Consider the following 27,113-nt stretch of genomic DNA (forward strand, 5'->3'; position numbering starts at 1 on the left):
GTGTCATAGCATCCCTGGAATACTTGCCCTGTCACATCTGCTCCCAGCGGGCCTGACACAGCTCGGCAGGAAGGACGGGTCCTCCCACATAGCAGTTCTCACCTTTGGAGCGTCGGTAGTGCCACTTATACCCTTCAGGCTCCAGCACCATGCCCTGTGAGGGGAGACCTGGACGTAAAACCAAGCGCAGCAGGAGCCCAACTCCCCAGGGCAGATAAGGCGGCGGACGCAGTACCCGGAGTTCTCTCTTCAACGCCCGCCCGCGTTGCTCCGTCCTGCAACAGGACCTCACGAGCCCAGTCCGTTTCCACTGAAACCCCGACACTGAGGAACCGTCCAGGCCGGCAGCGCTAGGCCTAAACCCCGCCCGGCCGTGGGATCCGCCCGTCGCCGCCGCGCCTGCGCCCTGTGCCAGAGCGCATCCCCACGCCCGCCCGCTGGGGCGCAGGCCGCGGCCTGGCCCGGCAGGATGCTGAACGTTCCTCCGCAGGCCTTCCCTGCGCCCAGCTCCCAGCAGCGAGTGGCTGCGAGCGGCCGTGCCAAGGTAGGGAGGGGATGGGGAGAGTCACCCGCAGCCGGTGCAGGGGTTTTCCCCGGCGCCGCTGCCCTGGGGCCTGCGGAGCTGCCGGAGATCGGCGCGGGTGAGGGCCGAGATATTGGCCCGATTGGGTCAGCGTTTTCCGCGTTTGGTTTCGGCCAGCTGCGTGGCCCTGGCCCTCTACGGGAGCTGTCGTGGCTTGCTGGTCGGCCTCTGGTTGCGGCTGGTGGAGGGTTGCTGCCGAGGGGACGCGGCTGCTGTAGCCGGGCCCCCGGGTGAGGGTCTGGCTCCGCGTACCTCTCGTTCGAGAGGGTAGTGGTGATAACGCTCTTGCTCTGCTTTCCCAGGCTTTCTCGGAGTTGCTTCTGTGCAGAGACGGACAAGTTCAGCTTGAAATTACTGTGTGCAGTACGTGCTGGGTCCTCATCTTTGGAGTAGTTTTGGGGGCTGCGTCCAGTTCTGGAGCCCCTATTACAAGAAATATCTGGACATGTTGGAACGTGTCCAGAGAAGGGCCAGGAGGATGATCGCCTCTCGTATGAAGACAGAGTTGGGGCTATTCAGTCTGGAGAGGAGAAGGCTCTGAGGAGATCTTATTGTAACCTTCCGGTATCTGAAGGGCCTACAAGAAAGCTGGGAAGGGACTTTTTAGGGTGTCAGGTAATGATAGGACTAGGGGGAATGGAACTAAAATAGAAATGGGAAGATTCCGATTGGATGTTAGGAAGAAATTCTTCACCATGAGGGAAAGAACAGGTTGCCAGGGAGGTGGTAGAAGCCGGGGAAGTTTTTAAGGCCTGGCTGGATGTGTCTCTGAGCAACCTGACGTAGTGCATGGTGTCCCTGCCACGACAGGGGTTTGGAACTAGGTGATCCTTGAGGACTCTTAACAGCTCCGTGATTCTGTGATTTTGTGTCTTCAGACCTAACTTGGAAAGCAGTCTTAACTACAGTAGCCTCAAGTGATGTGGGTCTGTGTGTTCTTTAATCTTCTCCTTGCTGATTTTGTTGTGGGTTTGTAAGACCACGAGCCTTTACCCTGTTCTTTGCTATTAGAGTTTGGGTCCAAGGAGGTCCCAGTCTGTGGGGCTGTTGAAAAGGAAGGTGCTTGTTGGAGAACGGCTTGAATCCCAGGGACATGGTTCTGTGGAACAACTATTTGAGCAAAATGTGTAGGCCGTATTCCATTCTGTTGCTTACTGTTTGTAGATAGCTTTTATGCTGATATGGCAAGGTCACCATGGCTTGTGACCATGTGACAAGTGGCTGTGGCTGTGGTTGTGGCTGTGCTTGCAGCTGTGTTGTTAATTTACAGGATGAAACAATGAATAGTTAGAAAGAAGCCTGTGAAATGGCACGTAGACTTAACCGCAAGTGGGCTGGATATTATAATGTAGCTTCTTACCAAAAACCTATCGAATGATGACACTTGTGCATATTCACCTGAGTTGCACCAATAGAATAGTGACATTTGTGCATATTTAGCTGAAGATGTTATATAAGCTGTGTATTCGAACAATAAAGTTGAAGCTTGCTTATCAATCACATTGATTGCCGCTCGTCTTCCCTCACGTTCACCAGCAAATCATATTGATTACCGCTCGTCTCCCTCGCGTTCGACAACAGTGCTAGACACCCTGAAGATCTTACTTTGTCTTTCTGGGCAGACTACGATAAATTAAAAGTCTTAAGTCTTATCTTTTGCTGGGTGAGATTTCCACTTGTTGTAGGGCTTTAGAAAGTTTTTGTGAATGACAGTGAAGGTGAGCTTCCCTACCTTGTCCTACCTGGCCATGATCTTCCAAATTTCTCTTCTTTGTTGCTCGTAGGATTCCATGCCATAACTCAAACGGTGCTGATATAAACTTTAACAGCACAGGAGGACTTGATATCTGCAGCTCTCTGAATATTTGCTGATGCTCAATAATTCCCTTGTCTGTGTTACTAGATAAGATGTTCCCCTAAGCAGCCTAATGGCTGACTAGGACTCCCAAATATCAGTAAAGAATATGGATTGTGTAATTTCCTGTTTCTTCTCATTTGTTGCCCTTATTTAGAGGAAATGAGCGAATCACTTTTGCCTGACTCTTCCTAGAAAGCTTAAAAAAAGTATATTGAACAGCTACTTGTTCTTTTAGAGTTTAATAACGTTTGTACATTTGTTATTTTTCAGGTACCTTTGAAACCAGGAAGGAGTCTTATGGATTGGATTCAACTAACTAAAAGTGGGAAGGACTTGACTGGTTTGAAAGGGAGGCTAATTGAAGTGACAGAAGATGAGCTTGCTAAACACAACAAAAAGGAGGACTGCTGGATATGTATAAGAGGTTAGTTGCTGTGATGTTGCTTCTACATTTTTTTGCCTAACTTCTCTCTTCTGAACTTAAAGAAGCAGCAAAAACCCCAAACAAACAGCAACAACAAAAGCTGCACCTCAAAACAAACTATGCACCTTCTGTGTTTAGCGAGGTGTAATCTGACATAATTGGATGCAACTCTGTTTGAGTTAGAGATTTTGTGCCACAAAGATTTTCTTTACTTTCATGCTTTTCTTACGAAGTCTTCCAAGTGGGCATATTTTGTACTTTTATATGAGCGTATATAAACAAACCACAAGATTGTATCTCAGAAGTTGAAAGTATTGTAAGTTAGCGGTGTTAAGTGGTTTGGAGCAATAGCCATGCCTAGAAGAGTATTTTCAGTGCTGAAGTTCCTAGTTGTCGTACAGGAGGAGTAAAATGTTTACTCTCCAGTTGAATCCAGTTGAAATTCAGAGGCTAAAGTACAGTGATACTGCCTTAAATTTGTCATGAGATAACAGCACTTCTATGAAGATAGGTTAAGAAGGTCAGAGTAGCTAATGTGACATTACTCTAGGAGGAGTGGTTCATTTAGTAGTGACTGAACTGATATGGAGCAGCACTGATATCTGACTCCATGTCATTACTCCACTCCAGCAAAAGAAAGTTAAGAATTTCTTCATGAAGGCAACTTTGTTTTTGTTGGGTGCTAAAGGGGTTAAAAGTATGGGTGAAATATTGTTCAGTACTGGCTTTTGAGCAAGATAAAAGGATTGATTAATTTTTTGTGTGCTGCTTTTGCCCATACTAGCAAAACTGTGGTGGGAGAAGAGCTAAAGAGAGCTTATTTACTGTGGAGGCCTGTTTTTTTTTTTTTTCCTCAAAAAGGGACTTCTGCTTCAGAATCACTGCTTTTGAAGGCTTCTGTTTTCTTTTCAATGTCTTATCTTCTTTGACTCCATCTCTGAAGCTTTTTTTTACAAGAAATCTGCCATTCTGTTTCTGTATCTTTTTTTCCCCCATCTCTTCCTTTTCTTTGTTCTCAGACTTCTAGTGAAAAAAAGCCCTCATAACTGAGAATCTTGGTAGATTACCTGTAGATCTGGTAGGTGGACAGGTAGTAAAACAATACCATTGTGGTATAGCTGAATGAGGTTTCTGCATTGGTCGTTAGACTGGGTCTCTGGAAGAAAGAGGAGAAATTGATGAGAGGAATGTGAAGGGAAACAGGATCTAAATTTGTTCAAAAACCCAGTAGGATGATCATCGAAGAAAGGCACAAATTTATACAGAAGTGGAATATCAGAGAGTTAAGAAATAGAGTGAAGGGTGTATAAATGGCATTTCTTTTGTCCCTGCAAGTTAAATGGTAAATTGAACAAGTGAGAAGTGCTTATTAACTATATAGATGCTAACATCTTATTGCATGCAGTAATCAGTGCTGCACACAAGATGGCATAGTTAATACATCCTTCCGAAGATCAGGTCACTAAAATATGCAAGAATCCTTCCTTTTGTAATCTGGAATGGTTATTCTTACCATCTAGGATTGTCCCAAGTATGTTTCCCCCTTGCCCAGTGCTGAATGCCTGCTTGCTTCTGAAGTAATTAATGTGTGCCTCTTAATGTGTTTGTTAGGAAAGCAGTGGCACAGTTCTCCTTCTGGTAGCTTCCTGTTTTGATAGTGTTGTGTCTTCAAATATTGTTCTGTATCTTCCAAAATTCTGCTAGACAGGCCTGCAGTAGTCCTGTTAACAGCAAAATGTCTGTAGTTATATATGTTTATGGCTGCATTCTTCAGGTGCTAGTTACGCTGGTTGCATAGCAACAATAATTAGCCTTCAGCATTTCAGACCTATGAAGAAGCATTGTTTTATCTCCCTGGAAATACTAAGGATAGTATTTGTGGAGAAAGAATACTGAGTCCTTTTACTGGGACAAATTTGATACCAGAGTTGTAAGCCTTTAATGAGCATAGACTATATTAAGTTTTTTCGTACCACTGAATCTGAAGAATGGAAGTTTAGTTGCTGTGGATACCACTTTTTCCCTATGGGAAACAATTCATTTCCATAGGCTTTTTTATTCCATAGGTGATGGGTGGTAAGGAAGCAACTCTGGCAGCACTTCAGGGGTAACTTAATAGGAAAGGAGAGCGAAAACAGTTCTGTGCACTGAGTGGCTTCATTTTATGTCTCTGTTTAAATCAACCTCTGGTTCTTTTACCTCCTAGCTAGGGCACATCATGTTCAACTTCCTGGGTTTATTTTGTTAAAGTCTTAACCTTCCAGGTTTCTCCAGATGTTCACTGGGCAAGTGGCAAAGCATTGCAGGATTGGCCTCTCTATGAAATAAGTTATGTTTTGTGCTCTATACAATTTTGTAACTTCTGTTTCTGGGTTTGGAAAGTCCTACTGTTTGTTGTGATAGCGTCTGCTGCTTGCCATTTCAGTGTTTAATGTGTGCTAGGCTTTTGGCTGGTAGGAGTGGTTGTAGCAGCTGTAGAAACACTGCTGAGGTTTTTGGTGTTCCATTTTCTGCAGGATTTGTATATAATGTCACACCATACATGGAATATCATCCTGGTGGTGAGGATGAACTGATGAAAGCAGCAGGAACGGATGGTACAGATCTCTTTGATCAGGTGAGAACAAACAGCAGCAAATGACAATTGTCACCAAAAAGTGTTCTGAAAAACGCATGAATTTTGGTTGGTTTTTAGGGTCATTCCAGTGGAAACAGTGATTTGAACTCTTTTATGTCTTAGGGAAAGGCAGTGGGTTACTGCTGAGAATGGCACTTAGATGTGCTGAAAGAAAATGTGACTTTTTGTTGTTGGAATGATGCTTCAATCTGACCATGTTATTAGGTGGGGTTTCTTTAGCAGGCATAGCAATAAAGCTATGCTATCTCAACAGCTTGAGATGCTGCTCTTAATAGACTACTACAGCAAGTAATTACTATTATTTGACAGGCATTTTCTTCTCAGAATTTTTAACTTCTTGAAAAATCCTTGTAGTATTCTTTTGTCTATTAGCTTGGCCACTGAACGGTGAACAGAGTACTAAGAAATAATGCTGGGACTGCCCTTAACTGACTGTGAGCAAATCAGAAGATAAGTGGTCTCTTTCTTTACTGCTTCTGTAAATGTTTTGAAAAGACTCAGAAAACAAAGGGTCTGCTGAATGAATGTACTTGGTGTAAGGCATCTATTGCAAACCTGGTGCTGCAAAAGATGATTCCTAGAGTTGGTATTTTTTAGAAACTTACTTCTTTGGGTCTTCTTGGCTCACAAGGTTTGTCTAAGAAATTGGGAAGCAGCAGAAAGGAAATCTCTTGTGTCTGAAAGGAAATCTTGGTCTCTATACAGTTCATGCATCACAGTATGTTATGCCTTTATTTGCAAAACATTTTTAGCAAGGAATGTAAATGAAGTGATGACGTTTTACTTTTCTTAAGTTTACCTTTGGTTAGTGCTTTCACAAATGAGCTGCTGCATTCAGGCACAATTCTCTGATTTCAAGAAATTTGGAGTTTCTCTCCTAGAAGCTCATCCAGTGTCAAACTGTAGACTGAAATTCTGTAGCTGGGTCATTGTCAAGTATTGTATGATGGACTTGGAAACTGGAGTCTTGACATCAAGGCCATTTAAGGAAGTTCCTCAAGTTTTTACTAAGTTCAGATACATACTGGAGATTTTTTTTTTTTTTTTAAGTTTTGTCATGGGAGTGCAAAGCAGTGTTCAGATCCTTAAAATAGGTTGTTCACATTTTTTGTTTATGGAAGCATGTCTCATTTAGTTCTCACTGCTTTAGCATTCTCTGTCTGTCAGAAACTGCTCTCTTTCAAAGTTTGGTAGATTACCAGTGTTTCTCAAATTTCTGGAAAAATTAACTGTCACTCAAAATCCTCCATTTCTATCTGTTAATTGTATATGAGGAAACTACAACTTGTGGATGAGATTCTTTATTGTGTCTTCTTAGTTTGTCCAGTTTAAAGTTCTTACTTTTAAATCTCTACATACCATTCAAATTTGTCATACAGCACTTTGTTTCCTTTTCTCTTCTTGTGATGTTATCCTGGATGCCCTATCAAAATTGTCTTTTCTGACATCCATTTCCTCTGCAAGTTCTCTAGTTCTGGTCTGTTAAGATACTGCTTTTTCTTCACATTATTTGACATTTAAGATAGGTAATTTCCAAATTGACTAAGTGATAGTAAGACAGAAACAAACAAATACACCAAATTGGTAGGTGGTGTTTGTGTGTCTAAACTACTATTCTTTATATTTGTTTTCTTCATCACTTTTCCCTTCATTTGTGTCTAACCAAGACTAATTACCCTTGAGATAAGACCTCAAGAGCCTAGACCCTTGAGATAAAAAGATTTTTATTTTGCTAATCGTTTAGCATACATTGTAAAAATTAAATTCACTCTGCAATAAAAGTAAGTACTGAATAACACAATAATGACTGTTTAAAAACATGATCTGCTAAAACATTAGCTACTGTACAAAATTAAGTTTCCTACTTCAGTGCATAGAACAACATGGTAAGAATTAAAAATTTTGTAAAACCTTATTTTGTTGATGCAGGTGCATCGTTGGGTCAACTATGAATCAATGCTGAAGGAATGTCTTGTTGGGAGAATGACTGTCAAGCCTGTTGCTGCTCCAAAAGGTGAGAGTTTTAAGTGTTAAACTTCTGTCATGCTTTATTTCAAAGTTATCTGGAAATTATCCTCATATTTATGAGGAAAGTCTCTATTCTTGCATAGAGAGGAAGCCTATTGGATATTGCCCTTCAATTTAAGAAAGATGTTGAGGTGTTCGAACGTGTTAGAAGGGCAGCTAAGCTGGTGAGGGGTCTGGAGCACAGCCCTGTGAGGAGAGGCTGAGGGAGCTGGGGGTGTTTAGCCTGGAGAAGAGGAGGCTCAGGGGAGACCTCATTGCTGTCTACAACTACCTGAAAGGAGGTTGTAGCCAGGTGGAGGTTGGTCTCTTCTCCCATACAATCACAGAATCATAGAATTGTTAGGTTTGGAAGGGACCTCACCACCCTCATGGTGAAGAGCTTCTTCCTAATATCCAATCTGAATCTACCCATTTCTAGTTTCATTCCATTCCCCCTAGTCCTATCACTACCTGACACCCTAAAAAGTCCCTCCCCAGCTTTCTTGTAGCCCCCTTCAGATACTAGAAGGCCACAATAAGGTCTCCTCGGAGCCTTCTCTTCTCCAGACTGAATAGTCCTGACTCTCTCACCAGTGACAGAAGCAGAGGACACAGTCTCAAGCTGCGCCAGGGGAGTTCTAGGCTAGATGTGAGGAAGAAATTCTTCACAGAAAGGGAGATTGGCCATTGGAATGGGCTGCCCAGGGAGGTGGTGGAGTCACCGTCCCTGGAAGTGTTTAAAAACAGGCTAGGTGAGGCACTTGGTGCCATGGTTCAGTTGATTAGATGGTGTAGGGTGATAGGTTGGACTTGATGATCTATGAGGTCTTTTCCAACCTCGTTAATTCTGTGCTGTATTCAGTCTTTTTGCAGCAGATACCTGAAGATGAAACTCTTTTATGTATGGTTTTGTAAGTAATGTAGTGCACATTTTCCCTTTTGTTTTTAGTCATCAGAAAACAGATGCTTGTCATGTGCATATATATAAATATGTATTTATTTATTATGCATATAAAAATATATATACATAAATCTAGGGTAGAAAATATATATGTATTTTGTCCCCTAGATCTTTCTTCCTTCTTCTGACCCCAGGGAACAAACTGTTTTAGGCAGTTCTTTCATCTTGAAATAAAAGTCAGTATTTTAAATCTGGTAATTTTGGCACCAGACAAAGTTCTGGCAAGCTGCATATATACTGAGATATTTGACTGCATTTTATAGACTGTTGCCCTTTCCAGAACATTTTATTGGGTCCTTTAATTTGAATTTATTTGGGCAAAATATTGCTGATACAACAGCCCTTTTAAGCTAGGACAGCAAGAGCTGTAGTATATTGTCTTAAAATGGCAGTGATGGCTTCCAGAGACTACTTCAGTATTTGCTTCAGTTTGTAAGCCACAGCCAAAATTTTCTATACCTGGGAAGCAAATGCTTGTTACTGAATCACAGAATTGCTAGGATTGGAAGAGATCTCAAGAATATCCAGTTCCAACCCCCCACCATGGGTAGGGATGCCTCCCACTAGATCAGGTTGCTCAGAGCCACATCCAGCCTGGCCTTCAAAACCTCCTTGGGCAACCTGTTCCAGTGTCTCACCACCCTCATGGGGAAGAATTTCTTTCTAACAAAAAATCTGAATCTACCCATTTGTATTTTTGCTCCATTCCCCCCTAGTCCTATCACTACCTGATCACTACCATAAAAGGTCCCTCCCCAGCTTTCTTGTAGGCCCCCTTCAGATATTGGAAGGCCACAATAAGGTCTCCTTGAAGCCTTCTCTTTTCCAGACTGAATAGCCCCAACTCTCAGTCTGCCCTTACAGGGACAGACTGACCCTCAGCAAAACTGCAGTGAAATCATGAAAGAATTAATGGCTGCAGCAATTTTTCTCCCATTGTGTAGTGTCCTTTAGTTCGCAGATCCAACCATCTCTTGCAGCTCTTCAGCTTGTGAGAATGTGCACTGCTTACTTGCTTAGTGCTGCTGTGGGTTGGATTTGCACCCCAACAAATTGGAAATTTACCCCCCCCCCCAGAGTAAATTTACCACACTAACTCAGAACTTGGAAGCACAATGAAGTTATATTTACAAAAGTAGACTAAATATAAAAGTATAAAAGGCAATAGAGACAAGAAACAGGTAAATGAGCAGCAGAAAGGAGAGAGAACACTCTGTGTTCCTAAACTATATAGAAATTTGCAGAAATGAAATAAACTTATCTCTGTTCCTTGCTTAGCCTCTTAGGAAAATTTCTCTAGGTTCACTAAGAACAGCAAATCTCTTCTTCAGGGGCACCTGAGGGGGTTCAGTGGCTATTGGTGTGCCACGGCTGCAACACTTGGGAGGAATTTGTCTCCACTGATCTCCAGTTTCTGAGTCATCCTGTTTGGGAAGCTGGCAAGGTGGTTAGTGTCTGGTGGCAAGGGGTCTTAGTGTCCTGACTACTGCATAGCTGGTGGGACAGTTTAGGAGGGACAGGGACCTGTTGGAGAGGGTCCAGCAGAGGGCTATGAGGATGATGAGGGGACTGGAGCACTGCCTTATGAGGAAGAGGCTGAGGGACCTGGGGCTATTTAGTCTGGAAAAGAGAAGACTGAGAGGGGATTTAATAAATGTTTCTAAATATCTGAGGGCTGGGTGTCAGGAGGGAGGGGACAGGTTCTGCTCACTTGTACCCTGTGATAGGACAAGGGATAATGGATATAAACTACAGCACAGGAGGTTCCACCTCAACAGGAGGAGGAACTTCTTTACTGTGAGGGTGACAGAGCATTGGAACAGGCTGCCCAGAGAGGTGGTGGAGTCTCCTTCTCTGGAGACTTTCAAGGCCCACCTGGATGTGTTCCTCTGTGACCTGAGCTAGATTGTGTGGTCCTGTGCTGTCAGGGGGCTCGGACTCAATGATCTTTGGAGGTCCCTTCCACCCTCTGACATCCTGAGATGATCTTACCATCATGCTTATTGTTTTTTCTTATGCTTGTAGAGATTTCTTCTGCTCTTTCTGAAGAGAAGAAACGACTTAATGGTAAGTATTAACCTGCAGTGAAGGGGGAGTTGAATCTTGAACTTATTGAATATTCTCAAAGGAGCAGTGGGGTTTTTGTGACACTTCTGTCTGTCTTTGTATTTGAATCTGGTGTTGAGGCATTAATTATTTGTGCAAATTAGAGAAGGCAAAATCCTGAACAGGTATTGTGAATTTAATGTTTAAAAGTAGAGTAGGATAGATAAGGCAGGTATGAGATGGACAAACTTTCTGCTTGAGTCAGGCAGGATAGGTGACAAATTTCTGTGTGCTGTTAAGTCTATCTCTACAAAATTGCCAGGTTTTCTGATCCTGTCTCAGAAAAGCTAGTTGACCATGGGGCTGCAGTAGCAGAGACAAGACAGAATCTTGGGGAATACTTAGAATTAGTAAGTCTCTATTCAGAACTGGAAGGTCTCCACTGGGAAATAAGTTGAAATGCAGGTGAATTAGCTGATCACTGAACTGCCTGAGATGTAACTGAGAATGACTGGGCTGACAATTGGCATGGCTCTAAGAGAAGCAAATAAGGTCCTGTAAATGTACTAGAGAATCATTCAAGCCTTCACTGAGCCTTTCCTGGAGTACTGGAGGTAGCTTTGGTAGCTCGTGATCCAAGAACTATGCATGTGATTTTGATGCTTTTAGGGAAATGCTACAGACTGGTTAGTGATATTAGTATAAGAGGTTTCCTGAAAGAGTATGGCTTCTGAGGCTCATTCAAATGAAGTGTGCTAGAAGTGTCTTGTTGGAGCAAATAAGATGACCATCTGTGAAGGGAAATAATACAATTTGAACTCAAACTGGTGTATTGGCATGAAAGATGACAGGTGCAAATTGGTTATGGAAAAGTCCAGGCTGAAACTTTGGACAAGGAGTCTGGAGCAGTCAAATTTTGGAGAGGCAGGAGAAGCAGAAACATAGATGAATCTTAAGGTGAAGCCAGAGAAGTTCCCAGCAAGTCCAGGCACACTGAGAGGAAGGTAATTTGTTCCAGGTTTCTCTGGTGAATGTCCAAGTAAAGAGCAGTGACAAGTGGCATTCCTCAGAGGTTAGTACTGGGTCCAGTGCTGTGTACCATCTTTGTCAGCAACATGGACAGTGGGATTGAATGCACCCTCAGCAGGTTTGCTGACACCAAGCTGTGTGGTGTGGTTGACATGCTGGAGGGAAGGGAACCATCCTGAGGGACCTTGACAGGCTTGAGAAGTGGGCCCATGCAAACATTATGAAGTTCAGCAAAGCCAAGTGCAAGGTCCTGCACTTGGGTTGAGGCAATCGCAAGCACAATTATAGGCTGGGCAATGAGTGGATTGAGAGCAGTCCTGAGGAGGAGAGCCTGGAAGTGTTAGTGAATGGAAAAACTGCATATGAACCAGCAATGTGCATTCACAGCCCAGAAAGCAAATTGCATCTTGGGCCTTGTCAAAAGAAATGTGACCAAGAGGTCGAGGGAGGTGATCCTGCCCCTTACTCTGCCCTGGTGAGACTCCACCTGGTGTACGGTTCTGGAGTTCTCAGCAAAGGAAAGACATGAACCTGCTTGTGTGGGTCCAGAGAAGGGCCAAAAAGATAATCGGAAGGCTGGAGCACCTCCGCTGTTAGGACACAGTGAGAGAGTTGGGGTTGCTCAACCTAGAGAAGAGAAGGCTTTGAGGAGACCTTATAGAGACCTTAGAATCAGAATTGTTAGAGTTGGAAGGGACCTCAAGGATCATCCAGTTCCAACCTCCCTGCCATGGGCAGGGACACCTTCCACTACATCAGATTGCCCAGAGCCACATCCAGCCTGGCCTTCAAAACCTCCAGAGATGAGGCTTCTGCCACCTCCCTGGGCAACCTGTTCCAGTGTCTCACCACCCTCAGGGGGAAGAATTTCTTTCTAACATCCAATCTGAATCTATCCATTTCCAGTACTCAAAGGGAGTACACAGGAAAGGTGGGGAGGGGCTCTTTATCAAGGAGTGTAGTGACAGGACAAGGGATCATTGTTTTAAACTGAAAGAGGCTATATTTACATTAGATATTGGGAAGAAATGCTTAGATAATCCAGTAAAATATATCCTTGGGTTTTGTCATCATTGGTTGCAGAGAAAGTTAGGGGCAATCAAAGCTGAGATACTCAGAGTACATTGCTAGTGATAAAAACCAGTGTGGGTGTAGCCTAATGTGCTCTTAAACATCTGTTCATACTTGAGTTTCAAACCAAAGACATCAACATTTCCAAATACTTCCTTTCCTGAAGCATGCCTTGTATTGGAGAACAAGTATGTATCATAGGTGTATTTTAAAAAAAAATCTTTTCAGCCTTGCACTTTTCAGCTAACTGAATTTCTTTCATCCAAACTATGACAATGATACATTTTTTAATATTAATAGTAAAGAAAAGTTACTTGGACACTTCCACCACCTGAAAACAAGGTGGTGGTTGAGTATATGCACAGTGGTCCTTGAAAGAGCTTACCATGTGGAAAAGGGTAACGGGAGGAGAGTTTGAGCTGGAGTTTCAACTGGCTGGAATTCTTTAGCTTAAGTAATGTTGCGTTCCTGTTTTTCATAGTAATATTTTGTGTTTACAAATATGGGTGAAGCTTGTTCTGGATCTTCTAAGAACAAAGAAAACAATATTTAGAGAAATCTTTCAGAGCATCCTAAAATAGTTTAGATTGGAAGGAACATCTGGAACTTCTTTGGTCCAGTCGCTGCCCAAAGCAGGGTGAACTTCTGTAGATCAGTTTGCTCATGAGCAGCCCCACCCTCATGGAAAGTGAAGAGTGGTGGCAATTTGGATTTTATTCCTTTTTAATTTTTTACCTTTTTCCTTCTCTATACTTGCTTCTTTCCCACCTTCTCTTTAGGTAGTTGAAGACTCCTGTTGCCTTTCCCCTTTAGGCTGTGCAAACACAGTTCCCTCAGCTTCCTCTCATATATGCTGTGCTCCTGGAGCTGACCGTTTTGGTGGCCTTTCTCTGGAGTTGATCTGATGTATTAATGTCTGTCCTGCTCTGGGGAGCCAGATCTGGACATGGTACTCTGGATACGGTCTCAGAAATGCCGAACAGAGGGGAAGAATTGCTTCCTCTTGCTGAGGATAAAGCTGGCTTTCACCACCACAAGGATGCAGCATCTGCCCAAGTTTGCCTTTCCTGCTAAGTCCCTGGAAGGTTTTTCTCCAAAGCTCCTTTCTATCCAGTCAGGCTTCCCACTTGTTTTTGTTATATCAGATTACTTTTTTTTTTTTTGGTAACCCAGGTGAAAGATTTTACATTTGCTTTTGAGCTTCATATAACTTTTGTCAGCCCGTTTCTTCAGCCTTGCTGGGTCCCATTGAAGGTAGCCATAACCTTGTGTGTTTCAGTTGCTTCCCATGTACTTTGTGACAGCATGACAGCATGTGCCCTTCAGATTGCAAGTGATGGTGTCAAAGAGTATTGGCATTCGCTGTTCCCTATACCATCTGTAACTGTCCACAGTTGGACTTTGTACTGCTGATCACACCTACTGTGTCTGGCAGTCCTACTGATTTTCTACCCAGGCTGCAATCGAGCTATCAATCCTAGCTCTTTCCAATGTAGCTGCAAGGCTGTGTGAGAAACTCTGTCATTAGCCTTGCTATCACACCTTGGGATTCTGCAAAGCTTTCCTGAGATTCAGAGTTGTAATTCATTCTGCCATTCACAGGATCACAGGATGTCAGGGGTTGGAAGGGACCCAAAGAGATCATCGAGTCCAACCCCCCTGCCAGAGCAGGACCATACAATGTAGCTCAGTTCACAGAGGAACACATCCAGATGGGTCTTAAAAGTCTCCAGAGAAGGAGACTCCACAACCTCTCTGGGCAGCCTCTGTGACCCTCACAGAGCACTGAAGAAGTTCCTCCTCCTGTTGAGGTGGAACCTCCTGTGCTGTAGCTGATATCCATTGCCCCTTGTCCTATCACAGGGTGCAAGTGAGCAGAGCCTGTCCCCTCCCTCCTGACACCCAGCCCTCAAATATTTATAAATGTTTATTAAATCCCCTCTCAGTCTTCTCTTCCAGACTAAAAAGCCCCAAATCCCTCAGCCTTTCCTCATAAGGCAATGCTCCAGTCGCCTAATCATTCTCATAGCCCTCTGTTGGACCCTCTCCAGCAGGTCCCTGTCCCTCTTAAACTGGAGAGCCCAAAACTGAATGCAGTACTCAAGGTGAGGTCTCACCAGGGCAGAGTAGAAGGGGAGGAGAACCTCCCTCAATCTGCTGGACACACTCCTCTTAATACACCCCAGGATCCCCTTGGCCTTCTTGGCCACAAGGGCACATTGCTGACCCATGGATAACTTGTTATCCACCAGGACTCCTAGGTCTCTCCATGGGGCTGCTCTCCAGCAGATCACCTCCCAACCTGTACTGCTGCCTTTTATTATTCCTCCTCAGATGCAGGACTCTGCACTTGTCCTTGTTGAACCTCATTTGGTTCCTCTCTGCCCAGCTGTCACTCAGTCCAGGTCTCGCTGAATGGCCTCACAGCCTTCAGCTGTACCAGCCAAGCCTCCCAGTTTGGTGTCATCAGCAAATTTGCTGAGCAGACACTCTGTCCCCTCATCAGTGTCACTGATGAAGATGTAACACCGGACCCAGCACTGATCCCTGGGGGACTCCAGTAGTTACAGCTCTCCAGCTGCACCTGGCACCATTGATCACCACTCTTTGGACTCTGTCATGTAACCAGTTCCTAATCCACCTCACTGTCTGCTCTTCCATCCCACACTTCCTGAGCTTGCTCCCTAGGATGTCATGGAAGACGGTGTCAGAGGCGTTGCTAAGGTCAAGGTAGGCTACATCCACTGCTCTCCCTGAATCTACCCATTCAGTTATGGTATCATAGAATGCTATCAAATTAGTCAAACATGATTTCCCCTTGGTAAATCCATGCTGGCTACTCCTGATAACCACCTTCCCTTCTAAGTGCCTGGACACCTTAAGTACCTGAACTCCATAGTGGCCATCAGCCTTTGGCTTCACCACTAGCTTTTCTTTGTTTATAACCACCATGACCCCATAGAGCACTTCCCTAAATCGCTTCACTGATCACTTGAATCATTGTCACTTTATTGCAATGTGGCCTTTTGTTTTCACATCTCACCTTATTTTCAGAATCTTAAAGAGTATTTCAGAGTAATTCATAAATAACTTGATTTGCCTGGGCACTGTCTTTTCTTTTGTATGTTCTTACATTTCTGTTGATCTGCAAAAGCAAGTGTGTATGACCATCATAGAATGTTAGGGGCTGGAAGGGACCTCCAAAGATCATCCAGTCCAACCCCCCTGCCAGAGCAGGATCACCTAGACCAGATCACACCAGAAGGCATCCAGGTGGGTCTTCAATATCTCTAGAGAGGGAGACTCCACAACTTCCCTGGGCAGCCTCTTCCAGTGTTCCATCACCCTCACAGTGGAAATTTTTTTCCTCCTGTTTCCATGGAACTTCCTATGCCTCAACTTCCACCCATTGCCCCTTGTCCTGTCATTGGGCATCACCAAGCAGAGCCTGGCTCCATCCTCTTGGCACTCACCCTTTACGTATTTATAAGCATGAATGAGGTCTCTCCTCATAAGGAAGATGTTCCGCTCCCTTTGTCATTTTTGTGGCTCTGCACTGGACTCTTTCAAGCAGTTCCCTGAGGTGCTTCCTGAACTGAGGGGCCCAGAACTGGACACAATATTCCAATGTGGCCTCACCAGGGCATAGTAGAGGGGAAGGAGAAGGATGAAAGTCTCTTATCCACTGAGGTCAACCTAAGCATATCTCTTCCTCCAGAAAGGCTTATCCTTTGAGTAGGCTTTTATTATTAGGTGATTGGTTTTCTTTCACAGTGATCTAACTGCTCTACCATTTAGTTTCCTTGGCAGCTGCAGATGGTGTGTACCTAGGAGTAATTAAGGATCAAAGAAGAAGTAATTCAAATGAGTTTTAATTGCTTTTAATTCCCCCATCTGGATGATCAAACCGTTCTGACTGATGGGATTAGACCAGAGTTGGCTCTCTTTGTTCTTATCTCTTTCCACATGGTGGAGCCACTCAGTTACTGTGTGGAAGCTTGAGGTCAAACTACAACCATCCCTGGCATTTAGAAGCTACTCATCTAGGTAACTGAGAACTCGGGGGTTATTACAGGTTTGCAGAATTTGCCTTTAGATGGGCTTGCAACCAGCACTTAACCAGCTGTTTATCTTAGACCTCTGCCTAACCGTTGTCCAGGAAAAACTTCATGTGATGTTACAAATCATGCTGTGTTTGTCTGTGCAGCTTCCTTCAGCATGATTCTATGTAACCTCCTTGTGTTAAAACTGATGAGGGATTGCAGTTCCTTTTATCTGTCATCTCTGCCCAAGTTTTTGCTGGTTTCTTTTGAGCCGTAGATGACTGTAGTTGACATTTTTCAAAGCCTGTCTCTATCTTGCCTCCCTTGAAAGGCCTCTTCAGGTTGCTTCATGTTTTTTAATATGTCAAGTGAGTAGCTGAATTCTGTAAAAATTCCTAGCAAAGTGCAAAGTAGAGAGATTAAGGCTGATGTCTTTGCTTAACTGACTGATGTGAAATTTTTACTTGTGAATTAGATTAGACCAGACATCCCAAATTGAATTTGTTCATCTGAATTGTATAAACAAATAGTTCGCTTGAAGGAAATTAATTCAGATAACCTTTTTCCCTGTGCTTTGCTATAGCAGAATACAGAAAGGACAAGCTAGTAACAGCTCAAACTGAGACCAAGCTGCATGTACCAGCAGGACTGCATGCACAGATTCAGTGATACACAGAAATCTTAATTTCTGAAGTAGAACTTCATGTTCTAGGAGCCTGCTCTCCAAGAGGAAGCACTGAATAAAGGCATAATAAAACAAACAAACAAAAAAAGCACAGGGGTACTTCTGGCTGGCTGTGGTAATAAAGCCACTAAATGTTGTGGGAGGGGTATTTAGAACATTGAATTAAAAAAAAAAAAAGGCACTTCTGTTCATGATTTCTATTACATGAGCACCGCAGCAAATGTTTTTATCACTCTGCTCTTCGTAGGTATGCTCCCTGAGAAGAAAGCTCTGGGTGCTTCTGCTAAAGATTTAACTCCAAGGTAAAAGCCTTAATTTCTTATTCAATGTCTGGTGAACATTCAGTTTAATAATTCTGTGCAGTTCTTAGTAAATGCAGACAACTTTTTCCATGGTTAGTTCTTGATGTTTCACCTGAATTGAGTACATATCATTGCCATCCTCTTACAATGTGGGAAAGCTGAAGCTCAGTTTTAAATAAACATCTTGCTGCAAAGTTCTTGGCTTCCTCTGTGTGTTTCTAACTTGCACTGCCTTGCATCATAGACAAATACATAGCTTATATTCTCAGCCTTGCCTCTTGAGAAAAATCCTGCAAAGTGATTCCAGATGGGCTGATTACTTCTTTGATTTTTAGTTAATTTATCCATATATAAAACCTGGTGTGCCTTGGGAAAGTACTTAATTTCAGACTGGAATATATTAAGATGTGGTAACTGTATTCAGGTTTCTACAGTATGCAAAGCAGGCCCTAAACCCTCACTGTGATATGTCTGCTGTTGTCACTGATCTGCCCTTCTCCTCTGCAGTGCCTTGAGTTGCTAAGGTTCAGTTTCTCACTTTGCATCAACATCCCTGTGAATGTGGCATCTCTGGGCCAGTTACATGCAGTCAGGTAGAGGACAGTGGTAATGTAGATACAGGGGGTAAATTTTGCTGTAGGGAAAGAGCTGACTTTCACTGGCTGAGATTGCAACCCAGGTGGAAGTCAAGGGAGAACTATAGATGTGTAAGGTGGAGAGCTAGGTATGAGGTTGTCAGATTTATGCTCTCCAGAAAAAAGGGTAGGGAAAGGAACAGCTGTTCTGGGGCTGGGTGGGTGGGTTACTTCTTGGCAAGTGTAAGGCCATACAAATAATTAATATTTAAAGCTTTGCTGATTCTTATCTTACCCTGGGTTTATTACAAGGTTTGAGCAACTTGGGAACATAGGAATGTGAAACCTTCATTTGGGGAGATGAAGGGAACTGCAGTTCCTCTCTGATATATGAACCAGAGCCTGAAGCTAGGAAGTCACCCTGGCTGTTTAATACTTTTGTCTGTAGTCAAGAGTTTAGTCATCTTATTAGGAAGGTTGATGTACTGCAAAGAGGATGCATGTTCTTTTGAAGTAAAACCAACAGCACATAATTTTAGCTACAATGTGCTGACTATCAGGATCCATAATTAGGCAGTTATTATTTTAATAGTCTTCTAAAAATTACTGGCTCTGGACTTGAAGAAAAGTAAATAACTTTGGGGTTTAAATTTATGAAAGAAGCTCTGCTTGAAAACTGCTAGTCAAATAAATTTTGGTATGCCCAAAGAAAGCACTTTGAAATTTTTTTCTATGTTGTATATTTTGTTTTACAGTTATGACTGGTTCCAAACAGACAGTTCGATCACCATCGTCATCTACACCAAGAAGAAGGTAAGTGTATTTGTTGAAAGGGAGGATTGCAAAATCCAATTGTGATCCAGATTGAATTTTGGGAGAACTTTATTAATTTAATTTTTTTTCCCTCATTTCTGAAAGGAAATGAATGCAGAGTCAGTGGTAGTTGACTGTCAAGACAAACGATTAAGGGGAGAGATCATTATGGATGACCACTCATATCTCATAGAAGTTGGTGGGTACTGAATTTTGCAGTTAAAAGTGCTGAGTTGTCATTCTACTTCATTAAAATCCTCTCATCAAACCATTTGCATTTTTGTATAGCAATTAACATTTTATTGCTCTTTGATAAGAGATGATTAATGTAAAAGAATTACGTTATTTATCAGCTCACTTCACTTGCTTAGAACACACTGAATTTTTTACACATGGAATAAAATGTAGCAGAAAATGGATGTAAAAAGTATATAAATATTTAAGTATATTTTGGAAGGTTTTTAAAATACTTTATTCAAGAAAGGCAACTGGAATGATTTAGATAAATGCAGACTTGTACCTTTACATGAGTCATCATTATAAATAATGAGAAAAATGATGCCTTTCTTAATTGCAGAATGTTAGGAGCTGGAAGGGACCTCAAAAGATCATCCAGTCCAACCCCCCTGCCAGAGCAGGATCACGTAGACCAGATCACACAGTAACACATCCAGGCAGGTTTTGAATGTTTCTGGAGAGGGAGACTCCACAACCCCCCTGGGCAGCCTGTTCCAGTGTTCCATCACCCTCGCAGTGGAAATTTTTCCTTATGTTTCCATGGAACTTCCTATGCCTCAACTTCCACCCATTGCCCCTTGTCCTGTCATTGGGCATCGTTGAGTAGAGCCTGGCTCCATCCTCTTGGCTCTCACCCATCACATATTTATAAACATGAATGAGGTCACCTCTCAGTCTCCTCTCCAAGCTAAAGAGCCCTCAGCTCCCTCAGTCTCTCCTCATAAGGGAGATGTTCCACTCCCTTTGTCATTTTTGTGGCTCTGCACTGGACTCTCTCAAGCAGTTCTCTGAGGTCCTTCTTGAACTGAGGGCCCCAGAACCGGACAGAACATATTAGGCTTGCAGAAGTCATGAGTGAAAGAGCTTTAGGCTCATTAGTTCACTCAGAATTCCTGGCCTTCAATTGTATGCATATATGACTACTAGAATCTAATTTTGATTTTGCCTAACATGGAGTTTTTTCTTTTTATTTCAGACTTGATTCATGCAGTTCAAGAAGACATGACTGGTGAGTTCTGTCTCTTGCAGCACTTCTGTATCTCTTCTAATATCAGAATTTGAAACTTCAGTTTATTTTTCTGATTCAGCAGTTTTGCTTACCACCAGGTTTTGACACAATTAAATCAAACCATAACATTGAAGAATTATTACTTTTTAAATTGTGACATTTGGGCCTCTGAAAGTAATAAGCTGACTGTGCTCTCATCCCTTTGATCATGACTAAACATTAAAATAATCAGAAGTTAGTTCTGTTGTGTATTGGTAAACTGTTCTTTGCTTAGCCTGGGATTTTCTTGTATTTAATTATACATTCAAATGGCCTTGGAAGGAAAGGAAGTAGTAAATGGTGGTAGTTGCCAGCTTCCAGTGAATGAGGAGTCTGAAATCATGAGCATTTTTTTTGACCAGACAGGCTGTGAAGATTTTCATGATGTATTTAATAAACAACATGCATTAATTGTGCATCACAATAAAGTGATAACTGGAAGCACATTTAATTTGATAATGGATCAATTCTCTCTGTCTTGAGAAAGGACTAATTCTTAAATTTCTTTATAACGGCTGAGTGACCTTTTTGTTTGTTCAAAATGTAACTAAGAGTAACTGTGAATCCTTTTCTCTTTTAGTAAATATTGCTGAAAAAGTTGGGAAAGTAGAAATTACGTTAAAGAAAAAGGATAACATACATTGGAAAATTCTGGGACATCCCTTGGAGAGTCATAATACATTTATCAAGCGCACAGACAGAGGTAAGCAGTTTCATGGCTGTGTTGCCAGCTGCTTTAAGATTTTTTTGGAGCTTGTTACTCAGTTTCTTCCAGGATTTCTTTATTTCTAGTCATACCTTCATTTCTTTAAGGAATTTTGTCTGGTCGTGTTGAAAGCTGATCAGGAATTCCCATTTTCCTTGAAAAGATGTAGCTTAGGTGGTTTTTTTGCTTTGCTTTGGATTGTTGTTTTTTGTTCTGCAGTGGAGCTGGAGGTCTTCTAGGTTTGTGGAAAGACTGCAAGAATCTGACAGGGGAAGGTGAAGATGGCTTGAGTGTGTCCCATGACTAGCTGTGTACTTAGCACCCTTTTTGTCCACGTGAAAACCTCAGCAGTCCTTGAGGAGATAGTGCATGGACTTTGGGTCAGTCATTATAGGAGTAACTGTAGTGAAGGAACAAAACCCTTCACTTTCAACTGCTACTATTGATCTAGTCACCTCTTTCAACATTGTAAATTTCCAGCATGCAGCATGTACCAGTACAAGTCAGGAGGTGGTCTGCTGGAGAGTAGCCCTCTACAGAAGGACCTGGGAGTCCTGGTGGATAACAAGTTATCCATGGGTTAGCAATGTGCCCTTGTGGCCAGGAAGGCCAAGGGGATCCTGGGGTGTGCATTAAGAGGAGCGTGTCCGGCAGATCAAGGGAGGTTCTTCTCCCCCTCTACTCTCTCCTGGTGAGACCTCACCTGGAATATTCCATCCAGTTTTGGGCTCTCCAGTTCAAGAGGGACAGGGTTCTACTTGAGAGAGTCCAAGGGAGGGCTACAAAGAGGATTAAGGGACTGGAGCACTGTCTTAGGAGGAAGAGGCTGAGGGACCTGGGGCTGTTTAGTCCGTAGAAGAGAAGACTGAGAGGGGATTTAATGTTTCTAAATATCTGAGAGCTGGGGGTCAAGAGGGAGGGGACAGGCTCTGCTCACTTGCACCCTGTGATAGGACAAGGGGCAATGGATAGAAACTACAGCACAGGAGGTTCCACCTCAACAGGAGGAGGAAATTCTTTACTGTGAGGGTCACAGAGCACTGGAGCAAGTTATGGAGTGTCCTCTGGAGACTTTCAAGACCCATCTGGATGTGTTCCTGTTCAATCTATGCTGGATTCTATGGTCCTGCTCTGGCAGGGGGGTTGGACTCGATGATCTCTGGAGGTCCCTTCACACCCTTAACATCCTGTGAGCCTGTGGTCTTGTCACCTGATCTACGATTATATAAGGGGCTTCAATCAATGTGTAGGTATCAAGGCCAGCTCCCAACAAGCTGATAGTCTGCAAGAAGCAGATTTTATGTATGAATTCATTTTGTGGTAACAGAATTGTATGGATTTGATGCAGCAGCAAAGTGTGTAACCCTGATGAGTGTCCTTGTTTTGCTGTAAGAAAAAATAACCTGCACAATTCCATTGCATAACATAAGCATGCTCCTGATGTCATTGCACTTGTCTAGTTTCTCAAAAGCCACTGTCTAATAATCCTCTGATATTAGTCTGCCTTACTGTGTGAAGACAAAATTGTGCTTTTTTAAGGCCTAATTAAATGTTCATCCCCATGTTATAGACTTCTTACTGACTCTGGTAGACTACTTAGGCCTTTAAGATCAAGAGATTCCTGTCGTACAGAAAGGAAGATCTACAAGCACATCTCTTTAGCTACCTTTAGCTTGTGTAGAATGTAATTATCCTTATGAGAGTTTCAGAGACTGTCATATCCACTTTAATATGATACTTTTCAATATAATCCTCTGCATTTAAGGGGATAGAGCCTGGACTAACATATTGCTTGCTGTTCATTGCTTGTTTTCTCCCACTTTATCAAGACTCATGATTATGGAAAACAAAATGAGAAAATAGCTTGGAAGAGCAAGAGATGTGGAATATTGTGGCTTTATAGATCCTTTGCAAATGAGGAAGGTGAGGATAATTGGATGCAATTGATAAAAATCCAAATTGATCCTGAGTAACCAATGATTCCTAAATGATTATTCTGCATTTTTTTTCTAAGAAGTCAGTCTCCAAGACAGTATTCCTCCTGTTATGCAGAGAGGTGTCACAGGTATTGGATAACTTTATTTTACCTATCACTGATGGACTGACTTCAGATTTGGTTAAAATGAATCTCCAGAAAACTTCAGTTCAAGGGTTTGCTGAGCCTGAGTTTCTTCAGATCCCTGATTACAAAGGTGACAAAGCTACCAAATACATTGATATGCCTTTTTAATCTCTACTCCAGAAACTTTTACTCTGTGGTTTGTTTTTTTTTTTATTTATTTTGCCCCCCCCCCCCCCCGAAATTTCAAATTGAACATGCTAGAAGGTTAGGAGGGAGAGAATATTCAGGCCTAGATGTCTTTCCTTTATTCCAACACTTGGCTTTCAGCTTGAGCATAAAATCTACACATTGGAGGCTTCTGTTCACTCAGTTTAGTCTTAATTAGCCACCTTGTTTCTGCTTAGAATTGTGCTCTCCTACTCTGCACTGAAGAGTTTTCAATTTTACTGCTCCTTTCGTGGGAGCAAAATAATGTCACAGTTGAAGAAACTTGCACCTTGTGCAGTGTGGGCACAGAAATAGTAATTAACAGCTTAGCTATGAATTTTCTTGTCTGTAATGGGGTTGCAGTTGGGTTTGTATGCAAAATTACATTTTCTGAAGCAAAATAACATTATTCTGGAAATAAAATAATCAAGACCTCCAGCCTGGTAAGTAATTCTGACCTCATAAATGAATGCATTTTGTATATGAAGTTAAACAGATCTTTGAAGAGCAGATTATTAGATTCTTCTTTGAGGAACTGCAAAAATGCTTAGTAGGAAGGGTGTTGAAGATAGAGAGACTCTCTTTAATACTATTTGCACTTTAGTGTGTTCTGCATGGTGGGATAGTAGCATTGTCAAGAGGTTCTTCTCCCCCTCTAGTGTGCCCTGGTGAGGCTGCATCTGGAGCATTATGTCCAGTTCTGGGCCCCTCAGTTCAGGAAGGACCTCAGGGGACTGCTTGAAAGAGTCCAGTGCAGAGCCACAAAAATGCTGAAGGGAGTGGAAAAATCTTCCTTATGAGGAGAAACTGAGGGATCTGAGGGCTCTGTAGCTTGGAGAGGAGGAGACTGAGAGGTGACCTCATTCATGTTTATAAATATGTAAAGGGTGAGTGCCAAGAGGATGGAGCCAGGCTCTGCTTGGTGATGCTCAAAGACAGGACAAGGGGCAATGGGTGGAAGTTGAGGCATAGGAAGTTCCATGGAAACATGAGGAAAAATGTTTTCACTGTGAGGGTGATGGAACACTGGAACAGGCTGCCCAGGGGGTTGTGGAGTCTCCCTCTCTAGAGATGTTCAAAACCTGCCTGAATGTGTTCCTTTGTGGTCTGTTATAGGTGATCCTTCTCTGGCAGGGGGGATCAGACTGGATGATCTTTTGAGGTCCCTTCCAGCCCCTAACTTTTCTGCACTTCCAGTTATTTTTCCTTGTGGCTTCAGGTTTCATTGGAACCACTGCTAATGAATTTAGAATCATGGAACGGTCTGGGTTGGAAGGGATCTCCAGAGGTCATCTTGTGCAACCCCCTCTGCAGTAAGCAGGGACATCCTCAACTAGATCAGATTGCCCAGAGCCCTGTCGAGCCTCACCTTGAATATCTCCTGGGATGGGGCCTCAACTGGGCAACCTGTTCAGTGTTCCACTGCCCTCATGGTAAAGAACTTTTTCCTAATGTCCAGTCTAAATCTATTCTTCTCTAGTTAGAAACCCTTGCTCCTCATCCTATCACCATAGGCCTTTGTAAACAGTCTCTCTCCAGGTTACATAATATACCTAAGAGGGCAATCTAAATTTGGAGTTTGCTTAGACCTAGAAAGGTCTTTTTTTTCAAAAATCAGATTGATGGAATTGGGACAGAAGGTTCTGTATGGCAAACTAACAAGAAAATGAGGGAGGTAGAGGTTAGTTTATTACATGTGGAAAAGGCTGGGATCTGTCAGATTGCAAAGGTCATAAAGTTGTCAGGAAGCAGTGAACCAGCTGTTGAATCACATAAAGCAAATTAGAAAGAAGCATTGTGAGCTGGGACACCTTGTTTAAACCCCTTGTTTTTGGACATCTTGTTTAAACCCCCAACTTGTGGACATTTCATGGATAAATATTGTTTGTTTGAAAACTTTTCTTGTTTAAAATTTTGTTTCTCTTGTGGTTGAACTGTCAGGCGAAGATCCTGTACTCACTGAAGAAGAGAATATTAATAATGATGGCAGTTCCTTCAGGCAGCAATTGGCTGCGCAGTGACAGAGCACTTTATGAAGTCTTCATCTGGTTTTGTGCTTTTAATCCAGAACATCTAGGAATAGCAGAATGTTTGGGGTAATAATGCTGCAATAAGGTAACTGCAGCACAGATGAGTTAGTTGGAAAATAATACATTAGATGAAACTACTGAAATGCTTAAAGTGATCTTTAAATGAGAGTTGCAAAACACTGTGGAGGGAAACTAGACAGGCTGGCTTAATGTCATCCTCTCAAGCCTGGTTGGTTGGCTTGGGGTTTTTGTTGTGTGTTTGTTTCTCTTCAAGTTCAGCAATTGGTGTCTGTTCTCCAACTTTACCCCTACTTAAGAATAAGAATCAACCAACCTTACTGGCTTGTGCTTCCCTTAAGTGCCACAGTTGGAGGTAAGAGAAAGGAAGCAATGGCAGTGGTGACTTGAGCTGCAGCAGTGTCTACATTTTACATTTTCATTTAATGAAGATTTCACTGGAAACTTACCTATGCCCTCTCTCAGGCAAGACTCACTTAAAAGTTGTGTTGACTCAAGAAGGAGTTTTGGCTGACCTCAGGCTTTACAGATCACAGAATGTCAGGGGCTGGAAGGGACCTCAAAAGATCATCCAGTCCAACCCCCCTGCCAGAGCAGGATCACCTAGAGCAGATCATGGAGGAACACATCCAGGCAGGTTTTGAATGTCTCCAGAAAGGGAGACTCCATAACCCTCCTGGGCAGCCTGTTCTAGTGTTCCATCATCCATACTCAGCCACAACAAAGCAATGCAGCCACAGTCAGCAAAGCCAGCAGAAGCCAGAGCCAGTATCTGCTAGAGCAAAGGAAGTGAAAAGAAAAAGTTAGCTTATACAAACCAACTTTGTTAGTAGTCTGTCCAATGGGATTATTTAGAATTCACCATTATTTTCCCTTTTACATCCAATGGTAATTTATTTACATTCTACTACTTTCCGTTCAAGATCTGTGGAAAATTTTCAAGGTACAGCCTAAAACTACCACAAGTGAAAAAAAATTTTCCTCATGTTTCCATGGAACTTCTTATACCTCAACTTCCACCCATTGCCCCTTATCCTGTCATTGGGCATCACCAAGAAGAGCCTGACTCTGTCCTCTTAGCACTCCCCTTTAGGCCCTGTTGAAATGAAGTACGCTTGTTACAGATTTTTCTGGTAGTCCATTTCTCTTCAAATGAGGATTAGCACATGATTAAAGTTAGGAAATGAAGCAGCATGTGCTAGTGCAGTGGCAAAATGCAAAAGATCAAGGTGCATCTATCTGTGATGAACAGAAGAAATGTTAGAATCATAGACTAATGTAGTTGAAAGGCACCTCTGGAAGTCATTTGGTCTAACCTCCTGCTCATACCTGTCCAGTCAAGGTTTGAATGTCTCCAAGGACAGAGACTGTCTGTGGGCAACTCACCCCAGTGTTTGACCAGAGCATCCTCATGGTGATGCCTGGTTGGAATTCCCTGAGTTGCAGCTTATGCCCTGTTTCATGAGTAGCTCAGCTGTTTATGCTAGCGACTAGAGGATTTTTCAATAGGAGGAGGACGCAAGAAATGTTATTTTACTGAAATTACTTCATTAAGCATTAAGTGTCATTTAGAAGGATGTCATACTCAACTATTCTCATCTGTAAACCTGTCAAATTTTGGGAGGCTTTACATGAAAATGTTTACTGGGACTGGTTACAAATTTTAAACTGAGTGCCTTGCCACGGAGATAATTTCCAGTATAAGTGATGGCCTCTGTTGTAGCAGAGGTAAATGACTTATCTTGATCTGAGCCTGCAGGAATGTACAAG

At 42.6% G+C, this 27,113-nt stretch overlaps 1 protein-coding gene across 2 annotated transcripts in view; it reads left to right on the forward strand.

The window, feature by feature from the left end:
- Nucleotides 1-469: 469 nt before the first annotated feature.
- The window catches only part of LOC128977217 (cytochrome b5 reductase 4), a 42,961-nt gene continuing 16,317 nt past the window's right edge, over nt 470-27,113 (forward strand). Inside the window, exons 1-10 of one of the 2 annotated variants that reach the window (XM_054394712.1) lie at nt 470-544; nt 2,712-2,865; nt 5,382-5,482; nt 7,433-7,517; nt 10,497-10,538; nt 17,593-17,647; nt 18,978-19,035; nt 19,141-19,234; nt 20,249-20,281; nt 20,901-21,023. In XM_054394712.1, coding sequence (XP_054250687.1) covers nt 470-544; nt 2,712-2,865; nt 5,382-5,482; nt 7,433-7,517; nt 10,497-10,538; nt 17,593-17,647; nt 18,978-19,035; nt 19,141-19,234; nt 20,249-20,281; nt 20,901-21,023 — 820 coding nt within the window. The remainder of the gene's footprint in view (nt 545-2,711; nt 2,866-5,381; nt 5,483-7,432; nt 7,518-10,496; nt 10,539-17,592; nt 17,648-18,977; nt 19,036-19,140; nt 19,235-20,248; nt 20,282-20,900; nt 21,024-27,113) is intronic. The other variant, XM_054394720.1, reaches the window with a different exon arrangement.

Source organism: Indicator indicator, chromosome 2, assembly GCF_027791375.1.
Source record: "Indicator indicator isolate 239-I01 chromosome 2, UM_Iind_1.1, whole genome shotgun sequence".
NCBI lineage: Eukaryota > Metazoa > Chordata > Aves > Piciformes > Indicatoridae > Indicator > Indicator indicator.